The sequence below is a fragment of the Bolinopsis microptera genome, chromosome 7 (assembly GCF_026151205.1).
Source record: "Bolinopsis microptera isolate Bmic1 chromosome 7, MBARI_Bmic_1.0, whole genome shotgun sequence".
Classification (NCBI taxonomy): domain Eukaryota; kingdom Metazoa; phylum Ctenophora; class Tentaculata; order Lobata; family Bolinopsidae; genus Bolinopsis; species Bolinopsis microptera.
In genome coordinates, this window is record NC_087078.1 from 1663090 (window position 1) to 1679756 (window position 16667).

Sequence of the window (16667 nt, forward strand, 5' to 3'; positions counted from 1 at the left end):
TTATCCTAATGCTCAACTGTAGCTTCATGTCATCGACATTCCATGTTTATTTTTTAAAACCCAAATAAGAGGGACAACACGACATTTTCGGGTATCATATTATTTGTAGTGTTGTAATTAGTTTAAAACGCTGAACTCATCGAGCCCCATTTGTATTCATGATAAAGTTCTTTTCGGCACGAAGTTATCCTACCACAAACTTAGATCAACGAGACACTTTTACTTTAATCTGGAAATTTTATATACACAAAATACAAATGATCAATAATGTTTGAGAGCCCAAATTTGTATTATTCGGCCACAAATTTAAAAACCATAAAAACTGTGAAAAGCACCATATAATGGATCAGCAGCACAAGCTAGTAGCAGTACTGTTAATATTGTCCAGGCAATTAGCAGTACTATATCCAGAATCAGTTAATTGATATTTCTACATTCCGTATCCCATATAATATATTAAAATCAAAACTTAACATCTTTAACTCAAATCAAACATCTGGCTTTCCTTTACCATACGAAATAAAATGTTTCGTCTTCTGAAAGTATCAAATAACGGAGTAGTTCGCTGTTTATTAGTCTCATGATTGAAATACTGATATCTGGATATTATCCGGTTGGAAGAGACAAGGACAAGTGAAACAAGGAAGTTAGGAGTAAGGGCAAATTTTCGGCGTCAACGCCATCTTCAGGCTCAAATTATTTGTTATATAGTAGTGTTGAAAGTATTAAAATACTTTGAAAATTTGCCCTTACTCCTAACTTCCTTGTTTCACTTGTCCTTGTCTCTTCCAACCGGATAATATCCAGATATCAGTCTTCTGAAAGTGATTGAACAGTTTTCTAATTTCGTGGAATGAACTTCAAGAACAAGTTTATAGGCTTTTGTATCATTGTGCTAATACGTGTCACCTTCTCCGGTTGATGAGCTACCACTATAACTACAAAGTTGTAAATTAGCTTTGCCACGGCCATTTTCAATTCTGCGATGGCAAAGTTCTGTCCAATGCAGTTGCGGCTACCTGTTAACCGGATGAATGTTTTTATTTTTTTAAATTACAACTTATATACTTCAAAATGATCCATTATATATAATACAATAATACCTTGGCTGTTGAGTACTACGGGCGATAAAATTATAAGAAATAAGCCCGGCACGATAACTAAGTCAAGGTATTATTTCTTATAATCTATATCATGTTTGGTCTTATACACGAATTATTTTCCTGCACAGTTTGTGAAATCCGTTACTTAACATTCTAACCTGCACTGAAAAGGATGTAGCTGTAAGGATCACGGTCTTTAGAATTCTCTGGACTAAAACGTTCTGGTCGAAATTCATTTGGTTCATCCCAGAACTCTTCCACTCGATGTAAAGCATCTATCAGAATGGCAACGTTTGTTCCTTTAGGTAGCCGAATTCCGTCTGAAGTCAGATTTTTTACGTTTTGTTTGTTCACCTTTTATACAGTTAATCAAGGTCCTAGGGGGTAGAACTCACCCAGGTATATGAAACTTCCGCTTTACTCACATTTTGATCCTTCACCTTTTAGCGTATTTTAGGAACCATCAGGCCTAGTCTATATTATATATCTATATAATATAGGTCTATATAAACACTTAAAACTTACCAATTTCTACTTCATTATGCAGCTCCCTTCCGATCATAGGTACAGGACTTTTCATTCGTAAACATTCCTTGAAACACAAAGAAAAATAAGTCAGGTCGTTGATCTGCTGCTGAGTTACATATTCATCACCACCACCATTGTCAAAGACTTCTTTAATTTCTTCGTAACACTTGGCCATATGTTCTGGATTCTGAGACAGCAGAAACAAAATCCAGCTCATACCACTAGCCGTGGTATCGTGTCCTCCGAGTATAAAAACGTTTGCTTCCTCAAGGATATCTTCCATAGAAAGATTTGAACCATAAACCAGATTTAAAATTTAAGACAATTTAGATTTTTAAACTATCGGATCCACGTTGGTAGTTTAACCATACCGATTATCGGCTTCTTCGAGTTTTGCTATAATTTTGCATCACCTACAACTGCATTGATAAATGTGATCGAATTTTTTATTAAAACCCTTTGCCATTTCCGCAAAATTAAGATTTTATGTTGCTTTTAATTATATTGGGTAGTTAACTATTATTTAAATCAACCGATGGAACAGAAAACTTACTTAACGGTTAGTATTACATCAAGGAAGCTGAGATTCTTGGTGTCCTTCAGTATATCTGGGTTTCTCAAATGAGCCTCTTTGCGATCTTCTATGATCTTCCTACTAATTTCGCAAAACTTATCTTTGAGTTGTAGATATTCAGCGCCCATTTTTGTATTGTGAAATAGTATATTGGAGAACTGTACTGGGTCGAAAAATCGGTTGGTTACCAGTATGGTCATCCTGAAAAATTCAGGATTCAGGATAAATCATAAATGGTGCAATATAATGTACAATAATAATGGTCTTCTTAACAGAAATAATATATCTGAGCTAGATTTACTACATGTGTCAATCTTCGTTGGTGATTCTTCGATGTACCTTCATTGAAAAATGTCCTTAACCAACGCGACTTAATGAATTTCAACAAAGCATAAAATCTTCTTACCTATACATGATTGCAGCGTATTCATCATATTGAGTTTGGCAGTTTGTCTCGTAATGTACAAGACATCTTAGAACTGTGTCCAGAGTCATAGCTATTGCCTTTGGGAAAATCTCCACTGGCTCCTGTCCATTTTCCTTGAGCTGATTGACCATGATGTTCGTAGTTTCATTAAAGATGTCGAGATAGCTTTTTAGCAAGTCAAAATGAAAAGAGGGAGTCAGCATTTTCCGCCTAGTAAACCATTTTTCGCCGCTCGAAAAGAGAAGCCCATCTCCTAACCAGTCGACCACGAATCTAAAATTGTTACTAATTTTCATTAACTGTAGCTGTTGTCCCACAGGTTTCAGCTTTCCTTATTATTCATACATAAAATATTAATTATAAGTATGTTTCAATCGATAAAGTGTGCCCACCAGCGTCCAGCATTATCATGAAAATATTACTTATATAAGATGTGACACTGATTTACTTGTAAAACCACATCTTTTTTGGCTTGTCCTTAAGCAGTGCCCGGATGTATTTGGGATGAGATGTGCACACAAAGTTGAATGGTCCAAATCTGAAAGTAATATTTTAAATTGACCCTTGATACAATAATTAAGTCTTAACTTAAGGTATACGAAGGTTCATGTACAATGTACATATATACCCCAAACAAAAAGTTTCCGTTTTTGTCAATAATTAACCATACCTAAGTCTGAAAAGTTTAGGATAGATTGTGCCCCATTTTTGTAACCAGTCTGCTCCTTCATTCGAATACAGCGTGTTTCCCGGCGAATTGAGATGTCCTAATATGAACTCTATACCTGAATGAAGTGGATTCTGTTGAAGTATGAAGACAAGTTAATCGCTTTTTGGTTTGTGACACCAACTGTAAGGAAAATCGGACAAATCGACCTTTCGAATTAATTGACAAATAAAGCACTTTTCTTGGCAACCAGTTCTTTTATATCAAATCAGCCCCTGCACATCATGCCCTGACCACCGGCCACACCATCTCCTGGAACAACATCGAAGTCCTCAAATCCCTCACCTCACGCTCCCAACTAGACCTCACAGAACACGCAGCTATACAAATACGACAACCAGCTATGAACAGAACAGACCGCGCACCCAAATGTAGTTCCCTCTGGGACCCCATTCTTCCTAAAATTGCCAAATCCTTAAAGTCCAGACCATCTGGCATTTCCTTCTCAACCTCAACAGAAGACTAAATTTTTATTGACATTGTACTGTAATTTTCACTTTCCCACCCACACCTCCCCCACCCTCCATCCCTGACACCACTCAATCACATATAAGCATTGTCCACCACATCACATTCAGCTGACGACGATTAACACATGTTTATTGAAAGCTTCTACAAGTTAAATCATCGTATCTCTTATATGTTTTTAACCCAACTCCACTCAGTTCTTTTATATTTCACCTGAAGGGACTGGGATTGACTTGATTCGGTACAACTGGCCGTCCACAGAAAACCACCATTTCATAACCAAGAGAACTAAAGTGGCTCCGAGTACCAGCAAGACCGTTATCACGCCCATACTGCCGTACTTTCAAAATATAAACGTCTTATGCAGGGCCCAGATAGAATTATGTTTGAGATTTCATCATTATATAAGGTTTGATAAGGTTGTTTCTTATGTTAAAGCCGATCATAATAAGCACTAGAAAAACAGCCGCTAAATTCTGTGACTGTAAGTGCTAAAACCACTCATCGGCCCGTAAATATTAGATAATTACTTACTTTGGTAAGTTAGCAATCGAAACCAATCAATAAACTGCTTAAGCAGATACGACAGTTGCGCCCTTTTAATGATGAAATACTATTTTGTGAGCTTCAGATCATATTAAATAAGACTTAGAGATAAAAATTATACTGATAATTATGGTATACAGTATATTATGTATGTATAATGTATATAATACATTATATATGGTTAATTATTATTAATAATACATTTGAATTGGAAGTCGCGAAACAAGTATATATATACTACCCATATTTTGAAAAATGCTCAACTCTAGCCTGGGAAATAGAAAATATGGCAGCTCAGAGAAACCTTACCTTTGATACCTCTGAAATCTTATTAAATTATTTACTTGTGCATAATGTTATTTGGCAGGATTCACTGATGGAAAACAGTATTGAAATGGAAAGGTAGGACTAGTTGGTACATGGTAATTAGATTTAGGGCTAATATAAGATAACAATTGCGCTGAGTGGTCTGGCCTTAAAAGCTTAGTTGTAGTGAACGCTGAACTTAGTCGTACTGAACGTACGTTCCAATCATTTTGTAGTGAACGTTTGTGAACGTTAGTCAACGTTAGTCAATATTTTGATAATTTTTCCGATAGTTTTTAACTTTAGATGGATACAATGAGATAAAACCATGTTGTCGGAATTAGACAGTAAATAAACAATAATGAATAAAAATAAGTCACTAGTATAGCAAATAGTAATGAAATTATTGCTCCTTAAATTTAATTCGTGAATTGTTCATAAGACGCAAACTTGCGTTAACTTAAATAAGGTCTCTCTGCTTGTCAACTGTGAGGCGGTTTCTTTTTTGTTTATCACCCAGTCGTACAAGCTCCAATTCGGCAATTCGTCTCACAGGGTGAGGCTGATGTCGATTGCGACAGCGCTTTCATTGCAAAACTCTGTAGTTCGGGTACCTCGCAACCGAAGTTGCTCCACCAAGAGATTGGATCGTCAGAATCTTGGCTAAAACTTGAGGCAGCGTCAGTAGAGAATAAGCCTCTTTTCTCTCGGTAGAACGTGTTCTGCGAAAGTATCTTCTTCTTTGTTGCGCCGTCACACCACGTGTCCATGACATCTAGAAACTCCTTCCAGACATCCTGATTCGTGTGCTGATCATATCCCTGATAAGCCGGGTGAACACAAAACCCTTCTGAATGTAGGGGGGAATGGAGCTCGAGCCAGCTTTTGTTGGCAATTGACTAACCATATCACTTTTATGGTTTCTATTGCGGAAAGCAATAATTTCATTACTATTTGCTATACTAGTGACTTATTTTTATTCATTATTGTTTATTTACTGTCTAATTCCGACAAATTTGCTAACTTTAAGGTGAACAGATAATATTTGTAATAAATTACACCGATGAAACCAACAGGAATCTTAAGACTATTGTGTGAAAATCTAAGCAAGACTATTATCGGCTCGAGAATTGAGCATAAATAGTCGACTTCTATCCAGAAATGGGGGTCAAACACTAAATCTTTAGCGCACTCAAACAAATTCTTGTATGCATTACTTTTATTGCTAACAGACGTGTGTGTCGACGTGTTAATATTTTAAATCTGAAGTGTAAAATTTTCTCCAAAACAAAATTTTTCATAAAATTCAGTAAAAATTCCTCGACAGGCATTTTAATTTCATAATAGCAATTAACGTTCCTTATGTTCCGAACGTTAAAATATTTTAGCGAACGCGTTCACAAACTATTTTTAGTGAACGTTCCGTACGTTCACTACAACTAAGCTTAAAAGCTTGTATATTATAAAACTTGGATTTTGCACCACTTTTGTTTGACTTAAAGTGATTATCTTATCGGCATAATTTTGTCGGCTCAAATTTTGGCAGCTAATAGTACTATGGTTGCAAAAGGCTTGCCAGATTAACCCTTAATTCGGCGGTATTTGATACATTTTTGATGAAATTATTAATTAGGGCTATTTTACTGCAATAGGAGCAAACATAGGAGCAAACATGAAGAAAGGAAACTAAATTATATTGAAAAGTTTATGCGTTGAGATAATGGTATTCAATCACAATTCACAATAGCAATTAATTACGTCATTTAATCATAATCAATTTCCTCGACGTGTTTATTTTGATTTTGTAAAACTTCTTCACGGAAAATGTACACACTTTTTAAAAACAAATACGATTACGGACAATTTGAACGGTAATTATGATCGGCTAAAAATTGGGCAGTTGAATTGTTGATCGGAATAAATTATAAGCAATTCTTGCGTACGTTTTAGCTGATCAAATTTCAGCTGATATGGTTGATAGTTGTCATTCCAGAGTCTTCAAATAAATACTTAAAATCCTTCACAAAGTAGGATACAAAAACTTGTATTGTGAAAAAATTCCATTGCTTTATTAAGATACAAAAAACATAATTATAGCCAATAATATTAGCATATTTGTCCGCTGAAAATGATTGGTCACCTCAGATTCCGCTTTCTCGTGGGATAAACTTCAAGAACAAGTTTAAAGGTTTCTGTATCATTGCACAGATACGAGTTACCTTCTCCGGTTGATGAGCAACCACTTCAAAGTTGTAAATTAGCTTTGCCACGGCCATTTTCAATTCTGTGATGGCAAAGTTCTGTCCAATGCAGTTGCGGTTACCTGTTGATCAGTAAATGATTTTATTCTGGGATTATTAACCATTTTTTAATTAGGGTATTTGAAATAAATGTTGAATCTAATCGATTGTTTTCATGGACTGAAACATGGTCTATTTCCAATCATGTCTACTCTTATTGTCGAATATAACTGGTACTGGATTAAAATAATTATTCGTTTGGTACTAACCTACACTAAAGGGAATGTAGCTGTAAGGATCACGGTTTTTGGAATTCTCTGGACTAAAACGTTCTGGTCGAAATTCATTTGGTTCATCCCAGAACTCTTCCACTCGATGTAACGCATCTATCAAAAATGCAACATTTGTTCCTTTTGGTAGCCGTAAACCGTCTGAAGATAGATTTTAACGATTTCTTTGTCAATTTTGTAGTTAAAATGCTGCATTAATATCTCAAAACACTACCTAGGCGCACCCTTACACCCTAGTATTATATAGTTATAGTAGTATTATTATAACTAATAATGTAACCTAGGTCTTAACCCTTAGTTGATCACTTTGATTCCTGAATACTAAATAGTGTCCCGTTTGTCTACTCTTGACCTCCTTAGGTCCCCCTAGACCTCCCTAGCAACCCCTAGACCTCCCTAGCAACTATAAACACTTACCAATTTCCACTTCACTCTGCAGTTCCCTTCCGATCATAGGTACAGGAGGTTTCATCTTAAACATTCCTTGATGCACATGGAAAAGTGAGTCAGTTTGTTGATTTGCTGCTGAGTTACATATTGATCGCCACTATCATCATCAAAGACCTCTTTAATTTCTTCGTAACATTTGGCCATATGCTCTGGTTGCTGAGACAGCTGGAACAAACTAAAGCTTACACCACTAGCCGTGGTATCGTGTCCTTCAAATATAAAAACATTTGCTTCCTCAAGGATATCGTCCATAGAAAGGTTTGAGCCATCTTCATATCTGAATTCAAGTTTCAGAACTCTATTATAAGTACAATTAGATTTTGATCAAGCTTGCAATGTAAGAATAAAATCGTAGCCTTAAATATATTGAATTCTATACAATTACTTGTACTTAAAACGATTTCTAATAGATCAGAAAACTTACTTAACGGTTAGTAGTACATCAAGGAAGCTGAGATTCTTGGTGTCCTTCAGTATATCTGGGTTTCTCAGATGAGCATCTTTTCGATCGTTTATGATTTTTCTACTAATTTCGTAAAACTTATCTTTGAGCTGTAGATATTCAGTGCCCATAGTTGTTTTGTGAAAGAGAATATTAGGGTACTTCATTGGGTCGAAAAATCGGTCAGTTATTATGAGGGACATCCTGAAGAATCCAAGTTTTATAATAATGTACAATAAGATAATAATGGTATTGATAACTTTAAATGAATAAATATGAACTTGAAATATTACATTTCTCCAAATTTCCAAATGATTCTTTAACATTTTTTACGAAAAACTTTCATAACCAACATTATCTATTTCTGTATACAATATAAACTTTTCTTACCTATACATAATTGCGGCGTATTCATCATACTGAGTTTGGCAGTTTGTCTCATAATGTACAAGACATCTTAGAATTGTGTCCAAAGTCATAGCCAATGCCTTAGGGAAGATCTCAACTGGCTCCTGACCATTTTCCCTAAACTGATTTACCATGACGTTCGTGGTCTCATTAAAGATGTCGAGATAACTTTTTAGCAAGTCAAAATGAAAAGAGGGAGTCAGCATTTTCCGCCTAGTAAACCACTTTTTTCCTTTTGAAAAGAGAAGCCCATCTCCTAACCAGGCAATTGCGAATCTGTAATAAAGGACTTTTCAAACCAATGATATTGTCACAGATTCGGTGCATCATAATTCATCATCAAATATTAGTTTGTTCAAATCAATTAAGGTGTATACCACCCAGCATCATTTAAAAAAATATTGTGAGATATATAATTTACCTGTACAGCCACATCTTTTCTGGCTTTTCCTTCAATAATGCTCTAATGTACTTGGGATGTGATGTGCCCAAAAAGTTGAAAGGTCCAAGTCTGAAATTTACTTGGTACATTAACCCGCACAATTAACCCAAAGTAAACGAGGTTGTATGAAGAATGAAGATGGAAGATGATATTACTTCGACTTCACCCCATTTTTAGGTCGAAATAATGCACAAATTACTTTAAAGAAGGAGAGGATATCATAAGTGTGTTATCTGTTTGAATTGTGAATTACCTGATCCTGTACAATTTAGGATAGATAGTGCCCCATTTCTGTATCCAGTCTGCTCCTTCACTCGAATAAAGCGAGTTTCCCGGCGAATTGAGGTGTCCTAATATGAACTCTATACCTAAATGGAGTGGCGAGTGTTATGGTATTTGTATGAAGATACGTTTAAGCGATTAAGTTGACATCCAACGTGAAAGGATTGTTGGGAAAATGATTAACCGATCATTTGGAATAATCAACGAGAACCACAATACTCATGTTATTAAAAAGATCACCTGAGGGCACTGGGATTGACTTGAGTCTATACAGCTGGCCGCTGACAGAAAACCACCACATCATGACCAGTAGAATTAGGGCACTTCCAAATATGAGCAGAACCGTCGTCACGGCCATTCTGTCACGCCTAATTACGTAGTGTTTTAATTAAAACTTTCGTCAAAAGCGTGTACTTAACATAGAATCAGGAACGTACCATTGACAAGAAAATTATTCATAATTTTCAACGCCTCGGGAAATAGAAAATGTGGCCATAAAGCGAGACCCAGCAACAAGGAGAACACTGGAATCTGCGGAATAATTTGGGACTTGAAACGGTTACTCAAATGGCACATACTAATGAAATTATACATAGGTATACAATGACAATTTAGATAAGAATTGGAATATGCGAAATCTGATTATGTTATGACTAAACGGTTTGGTAGTAACTAAAAGTGTAGAGATTCGATTTGCTACCACAAACATAAAGCGTGTTTAAAAGTCGTTGAATATTCTTATAATTAAATAGTTGATGTTCCGTAATCCCTTTAATCAAATTAAGCCTGGACAAATAATACATTATACAATTATTATCCTTGCTTAACCGTACAAAAAACATAATAATTGTTAAGTACATTTTGTCCCATCAGTTGCTGTTTTGCCGTGGAATGAACTTCAAGTACAAGTTTATAGGTTTCATTATCCCTGTACTAATACGTGTCACCCTCTCCGGTTGATGAGCTACCACTTCAAAGTTGTAGATTAGCTTTGCCACGGCCATTTTCAATTCTGTGATGGCAAAGTTCTGTCCAATACAGTTGCGGTTACCTGTTAGAGATGAATTATTCTGTTAAATAGCCCAATTAGCAGACTATTTCTATACATTTTTTTTCCAAAATCGACTTTTTGGAACAGAGCCAAAAAATTTAAATGAGCTTAACAAATTAAATTTGTAAGCTTTATGAACTAATGGCAACCGATAATGGGCATTTTGCTCCTTTATAAAAATGTTTATTGTTTTTTAAATCAGGACATTATTTTTGAAACACCCTGTACTTAACAGACATTTATGTACTTAATGTACTTAACGTGGTATAAATACAAAGTTTATATTTTTGTATAGCTTGCGACATGTCTGCAACGCCAACAATTTCCATTATCAGTTGTTAGTACAGACAGATCCATCTGAAAAATCGATTAACCGACACAACGAGCTTTCAAACGATTTTGACATTTTTAAGTCTGTCTGTACTATGTAGCGGGTACTGAAACTGGATTGAATTGATTATTTAATTGATACTAACCTGCACTGAAGGGGATGTAGCTGTAAGGATCACGGTTTTTAGAATTCTCTGGACTAAAACGTTCTGGTCGAAATTCATTTGGTTCATCCCAGAACTCTTCCACCCGATGCAACGCATCTATCAGAATTCCAACATTTGTTCCTTTAGGTAGCCGCTGTCCGTCTGAGGTTATGTATTTTTCCACAATGTACAATTTTTTTGCAGCCCTAGAGCCCTAAAATATATTAACTCCTTCGTAATTTGAAATATTGGCCAAAACTCCGTTCTTCCATGGATTAAATTGTAATTATTCACGTAATAGTATGCAAGTGTGTTTTTGAAGCGCTTTAGTCCCATGACACTTACCAATAACCACTTCGTTATGCAACTGTCTTCCGATGAGAGGGACCGGACTGTACATTCTTAAACATTCCTTGATGCACATGAAAAATGAGTCAAATGGTTGATCTGCTGCTGAGTTACATATTGATCGCCACTATCGTCATCAAAGACCTCTTTAATTTCTTCGTAACATTTGGCCATATGCTCTGGTTGCTGAGACAGTTGGAACAAACTCCAACTAATCCCAGCGGCCGTGGTATCGTGTCCTTCAAATATAAAAACATTTGTTTCCTCCAGGATATCCTCCATTGTAAGGTTTGAACCATCGTCATATCTGAAGAGAGTAGGATTGAAATTTGAGATTTAAGCAGATAAGCTTAAGTGTGACATAATTTTGATAAATTCTGTACTGTTACATTTAGGTTGTAAATGTTACTAGATTTGAAATTGTAATTAAGAAAGATTGGTAGATCAAGACGTACTTGACAGTTAGTAGCATATCCAGGAAGCTGAGATTCTTGGTGTCCTTCAGTATATCTGGGTTTTTCAGATGAGCATATTTTCGATCTTGTATGATTTTTCTACTAATTTCGTAAAACTTATCTTTGAGTTGTAGATATTCAGCGCCCAATGTTGTATTGTGAAAGAGTTTATTGGGGTACTTCATTGGGTCAAATATTCTTTTAGCTATTATTATGGTCATCCTGAAAAGAAAAAAATATTTGATATGGTATGAGAAAATAATGATTGTTTTAGTAACTTTAATATAATGTTTATGAGCATGAACTATTGTTCGATCTTTGTTTGGAATTCTGCAATAGTTTCATTGACAATTTTCTTACCGATACATAATTGCGGCGTATTCATCATATTGAGTTTGGCAGTTTGTCTCATAATGTACAAGACATCTTAGAATTGTGTCCAAAGTCATAGCCAATGCCTTGGGGAAGATCTCGACTGGCTCCTGACCATTTTCTCTAATCTGGTCGACCATTACGTTCGTGGTATCATTGAAAATGTCGAGATAACTTTTCAGCAAGTCAAAATGAAAAGAGGGAGTCATCATTTTCCGCCTAGTAAACCACTTTTTCCCTTTTGAAAAGAGAAGCCCATCTCCCAACCAATCAATCCCGAATCTGCGCTATAAAATTTTTTAATTATCACAAATCAATGCTAATGATAACCATAAAAATGACCCAAAAATCACGTTAAAATATTGTAAGATTTAATTTGTTGAATGAACTGAGGTAGTTATAATTGACCTGTAAAGCCACGTCTTTTCTGGCTTATCTTTAAGCAATGCTCGGATAGACTTGGGATGTGATGTTGCAACAAAGTTGTATGGTCCGATTCTGTAATAATTTTTTAGATGAAAACCTGTACAGTATACACTATACAGTGTACCACAAAAATCACTTGAAATCGGAGTGTAACATAAAATTAGGGGGGCGTCTCACGAGTCTTTCAAGGTAAAGCTGTGTATCATTTGTTTGAATTACCTGATCCTGAAAAGTTTAGGATAGATAGTGCCCCATTTCCGTAACCAGTCTGCTCCTTCATTCGATCACAGCGTGTTCCCCGGCGAATTGATATGTCCAAATATGAACTCTATATCTGAATGGAATGGCGACTGTTAAAATATAGTGTTTGAATATAAAAGAAAAATGGGATAAAGTGATCAATGGGATTGATTATCAAATACTGAAATTCATGTGGTAACTAGGTGGTAACTAGGTGGTAACTAGGTCACCTAGTTACTATGTGCAGTTACCTAGTAACTAGGTCACCTAGTTACTATGTGCAGTTTTATGAAATAATCACCTGCGGGGACTGGGATTGACTTGTTTCGATACAACTGGCCGCTGACAGAAAACCACCATTTGAAAAACAGTAGCACTATACTTGTCCCGAGGATAAGCAGGACTGTCGTTACGCCCATACTGGATTATAATTGAGCTGTTAAAGTCACTGATCGGCATAAAATCGTATAATCATAATAACTGAACTTGTCAAAAAGTACACTTAATATAGAGACGTTACATGGATTGAAACGGACAAAAATGTTTACTTCCCAGGGTGGGAGTCCGAGTCAGGAGAGAAAGAGGGGAAAGGTAATAAGAGCAGATTTAATTGTAGCAAATCACTTGAAATGAGCAGATTTAATTGTAGCAAATCACTTGAAATTAGTGACGAATAAGAGCAGATTTAATTGTAGCAAATCACTTGAAATTAGTGACGATTTTCAGCTCTCTTTAATCTTGATTTATAAAAGTAGTCTTTCAGCAACAACAATCTAAAGTATGATTAAAACAAGTAAAATGCGATCAAATTCTCCATAACCATAATATAGAAGTTGAAATGTAACCAGGTGTTATGCACAAATGTAAATGAAATATTATAACAATGATATCGGAACCAGATGTCTCAAAAGAAATATGATATGTATTATCCGATGAATGGCGACATGGTTTGGTACCGATGTAGAGAGGTTTCGATTTTTTAATGGAAAACTGCAATTTTAAAATCCTTGATTAATTTGATTCAGATTCCCGAAGAGACTTTTGATTATATAATCAACGCAATATCACACAAAACAACAAAAAACAACCTGAAGCTGATCTTCTTCGTAAAAAGTGATATGTTAACCTAAACGTAGGCCACAAAGAACGAGTTGACATGATTAGTTTGTAATTAATGGAATCAGATATTATATTAGTTCGACGTTGTCCATATTAATTATTAAGCCTATAAAGTTCACCGGTATTATCCAGTCACATACGACTGGATAACAAAACAACATCAAATATTTCAAACTATATCCTACATATTCATATTATTACATTTAAAACATTCATACATTAAAACATGCATAAAATAAGTTTGCAAGGCAGGATAGGAAGTGTTATCACCTCATTTAATTAAATGCAGAATTCATCCGGCTGAATCAGCTGAACAGGCCTGCAAGAACAAATACATTGGCCAATTTTATCCCCACAAACAAATCACCTCATTCTGGGTACGCAGTAGTCATGCAGTGTGGGACTTCCTAAAAATTATGATTAATCAATAATCCCGCCAAACTTAACCTCATTCGTTTTCTGGATAAATGTCTACTTCTAGGAGTGAAGTTGAAATGAAAGTTGATAAGTTTAAGGGGACATGACACTGATCTGTTGAAGTGCCGCTACCGACTCGAATGTTGTTAAAGCGAAGTCGTGATTTGTCCTTGTGACGGTTTTTATTATTAAATTATGTCTTAAAGTTTTCTCATGCAATACAAGTCAAAATAATATGCTTGTAAATCCTGAATTTAAAATTTTATAACTCATCTGACATAAACTAGCCCGGAAATGATTATGGTGTTTCACTCCGATATCCATAATTTTGATCATCAAGCCCACACTCTTCTCTCTTCTCTGATTACGGGTATCTGGCTTCTAACCCACACTGCAAGTCATTAATGATCAATCAATTAATTAATCAATTACCAATTAGTTAATTAATCTTATTTCTTTTTCAGCGGTCTGGAAGACAGCGGACAAACACGCGGGGTGAATCCAAAGCTTCTGAGGCGCTTCAGAGGGTCAGAGCTCTTTGATTCCGTCTATTTTAGGTGAGCATTTTAATGTTTGACTCTCAGCGATAAAAATAGCGATCTCCAGAAAATATATACAGACTAAAATTAACAATAATTTTGAAAAACAATGAAAAAATATAAAAAACTAATCAAATCCTTAATTTCAGATGTGAAAAGTCAGGCAGATACATTACTGCTTCACAGTTATCAGCCCGCAACCTCTCTCTCTCACTGGAATACGCGTAGTAGTAGACCCTATATCTCTATCTCCGTAGTAGTGTACTACTGGGCAATCAGACGTCACTAGATACCCCCCACGTCACCTGTCATAATCTTCATTTTGTTTACTTGAAAAAAAAAACAACGACTTTTTGCGAACTTATGTTACGTAGTAGCTCCGTGATTTGAAGATACTTTCTTTAATCTGAGTACACTTTACTTTAAATGTAGTAACCGTAGAAATAATGGATAGATATGTAGGTTGATTCGATGAACTTGATATAGCTCTCACCATTTTATATTCCAATTAATATAAGGTTGGACAGTTTCGTGCAGTGATTTCGTGTGTTTTGGAGAACGTTTTAAACTGTCTCTGCGCCAATTTATCCGACCAATAAAGTGGTATCTTAACTTTACCTTGCAGGACGTATTTTTCTTATAGGTATCCAGATTGTTTCCTTTAAACATTTTACGTCATAAAACTTACGATAGTTTAAATGTTAACGACTATACTAATAACAATAATAACATGGACTATTCATACAACATATACTAGATTGTTCGAATGTTGGTGACTATTAGCAGGCTTATATTCAAAGCCCTATCTTGAGCCATTATCGGTGTCAATGGATGCGGAGAATAATCGCAATAAGTTTAGTTATTTTTATGGATATACAATACATTAAATGGATACTATGCCGACTTTAGTGTTGGCCAATTATGTTCAGGATTTAGTCGTGCCAATAAACTATGTGTATTTGAGCCATCCGGTGTTGATTATTTTAGGTACAATTTTTCCGGATAACTAATTTGGTTAGATTATTTCATGGGACAGAAAGTTAGAATCGTTACAAGTGGTAAACTTAAGATGGGTTATTGTTAACGTATAAATTTGTTAACATTTATTAACTTGAAACTAGTTCCGTGGTGGTTGTGGGATATTTGGGGCGCGATTTACTCTCTAAGATAATCTTGAATTTGATAGAATTAACGTTTTGAACAGTGTAGGTTAACTTTATTTAATACATTTACTATGCAGGCAGACAGAAATTACTCGTTTAATTTGCGGGAAAATTGTTACTAACACTGTTGAACTTTAGTGATGATTCGGTTCTTGGGTCAGTTCGGTTGGCTCCACGTGTTACACGTTAACTTGTTGGAGCCGCGCAACTGAACCGAATCTAGAACTACTCTAAAGTTCAACAGCGTTATGAAAACAAAACGAGCTCTTAAAACATTTGAAACATTAATGTCAAAGTAAGAGGGGTCTCTTGAGTGTCATTCATACGTCCGTGCTTTGAAGAATGAATTTGTTTGAATATAAAGTAGAAATGAAATTATTTGATTGTTAAATATAAAATGATTTAAGCGATCTGTAAAACTCTTGACATTGCCTTTCAAATTGTGGAAAATCGATTTATTTTTAGTATTTCATTTTTGTCAGTGTAAATGCATTTAGTTTTCAATATATAATGATATATATATGTGTTTGGCATTTGCAAACGTTGGATCCATGTCGCGTCCCCTTAAATAATAAATATAAACTAAATTTTTATGATTTTTATGTTTCTTATTGTACTGTAACCACTGATTTGCAACTCATCCATCTTACGAATCGCACATTCGAATTTTCGTTTCTCTCTTTGTAGATGATATTTCTGGGATCACTATCAACGGGGACAAAATAATAAAGCTTTATAAACATGACAAAACATTCGAATCACATTCATTTTGCTCCATGAGCAATGAGTAAACTTGATAATTCTCAGCGCAAAAAGTGATCACTTAAA

At 35.3% G+C, this 16667-nt stretch overlaps 4 protein-coding genes across 5 annotated transcripts in view; 1 reads left to right on the forward strand and 3 right to left on the reverse strand.

The window, feature by feature from the left end:
- Positions 1–16505, forward strand: part of LOC134818896 (protein diaphanous homolog 1-like) — a 78920-nt gene extending 62415 nt beyond the window's left edge. For both annotated transcript variants that reach the window (XM_063828606.1, XM_063828607.1), the window contains 2 exons: positions 14602–14694; positions 14826–16505. In XM_063828606.1, the coding sequence (XP_063684676.1) occupies positions 14602–14679 (78 nt within the window). In that variant the 3' untranslated portion in view covers positions 14680–14694; positions 14826–16505. The remainder of the gene's footprint in view (positions 1–14601; positions 14695–14825) is intronic.
- Positions 756–5449, reverse strand: LOC134817978 (cytochrome P450 4F4-like). Its single transcript, XM_063827383.1, has 9 exons — positions 5233–5449; positions 3303–3417; positions 3081–3170; positions 2612–2905; positions 2185–2283; positions 1629–1915; positions 1262–1423; positions 910–1019; positions 756–818 (listed from the first exon to the last, which is right to left on the reverse strand). The coding sequence occupies exons 1-9, from the start codon at positions 5447–5449 to the stop codon at positions 756–758; spliced, it is 1437 nt and encodes a 478-aa protein (XP_063683453.1).
- Positions 6403–9597, reverse strand: LOC134817980 (cytochrome P450 4F6-like). The gene is made up of 8 exons (XM_063827385.1): positions 9474–9597; positions 9205–9319; positions 8931–9020; positions 8492–8785; positions 8084–8305; positions 7689–7936; positions 7189–7350; positions 6403–7002 (listed from the first exon to the last, which is right to left on the reverse strand). The coding sequence occupies exons 1-8, from the start codon at positions 9589–9591 to the stop codon at positions 6821–6823; spliced, it is 1431 nt and encodes a 476-aa protein (XP_063683455.1). The 5' UTR covers positions 9592–9597; the 3' UTR covers positions 6403–6820.
- Positions 9736–12641, reverse strand: LOC134817981 (cytochrome P450 4F4-like). Its single transcript, XM_063827386.1, has 7 exons — positions 12581–12641; positions 12344–12458; positions 11924–12217; positions 11564–11785; positions 11169–11415; positions 10761–10974; positions 9736–10284 (listed from the first exon to the last, which is right to left on the reverse strand). Exons 1-7 carry the CDS (start codon positions 12639–12641, stop codon positions 10103–10105), a joined length of 1335 nt encoding a protein of 444 aa, XP_063683456.1. The 3' UTR covers positions 9736–10102.
- Positions 16506–16667: the final 162 nt, after the last annotated feature.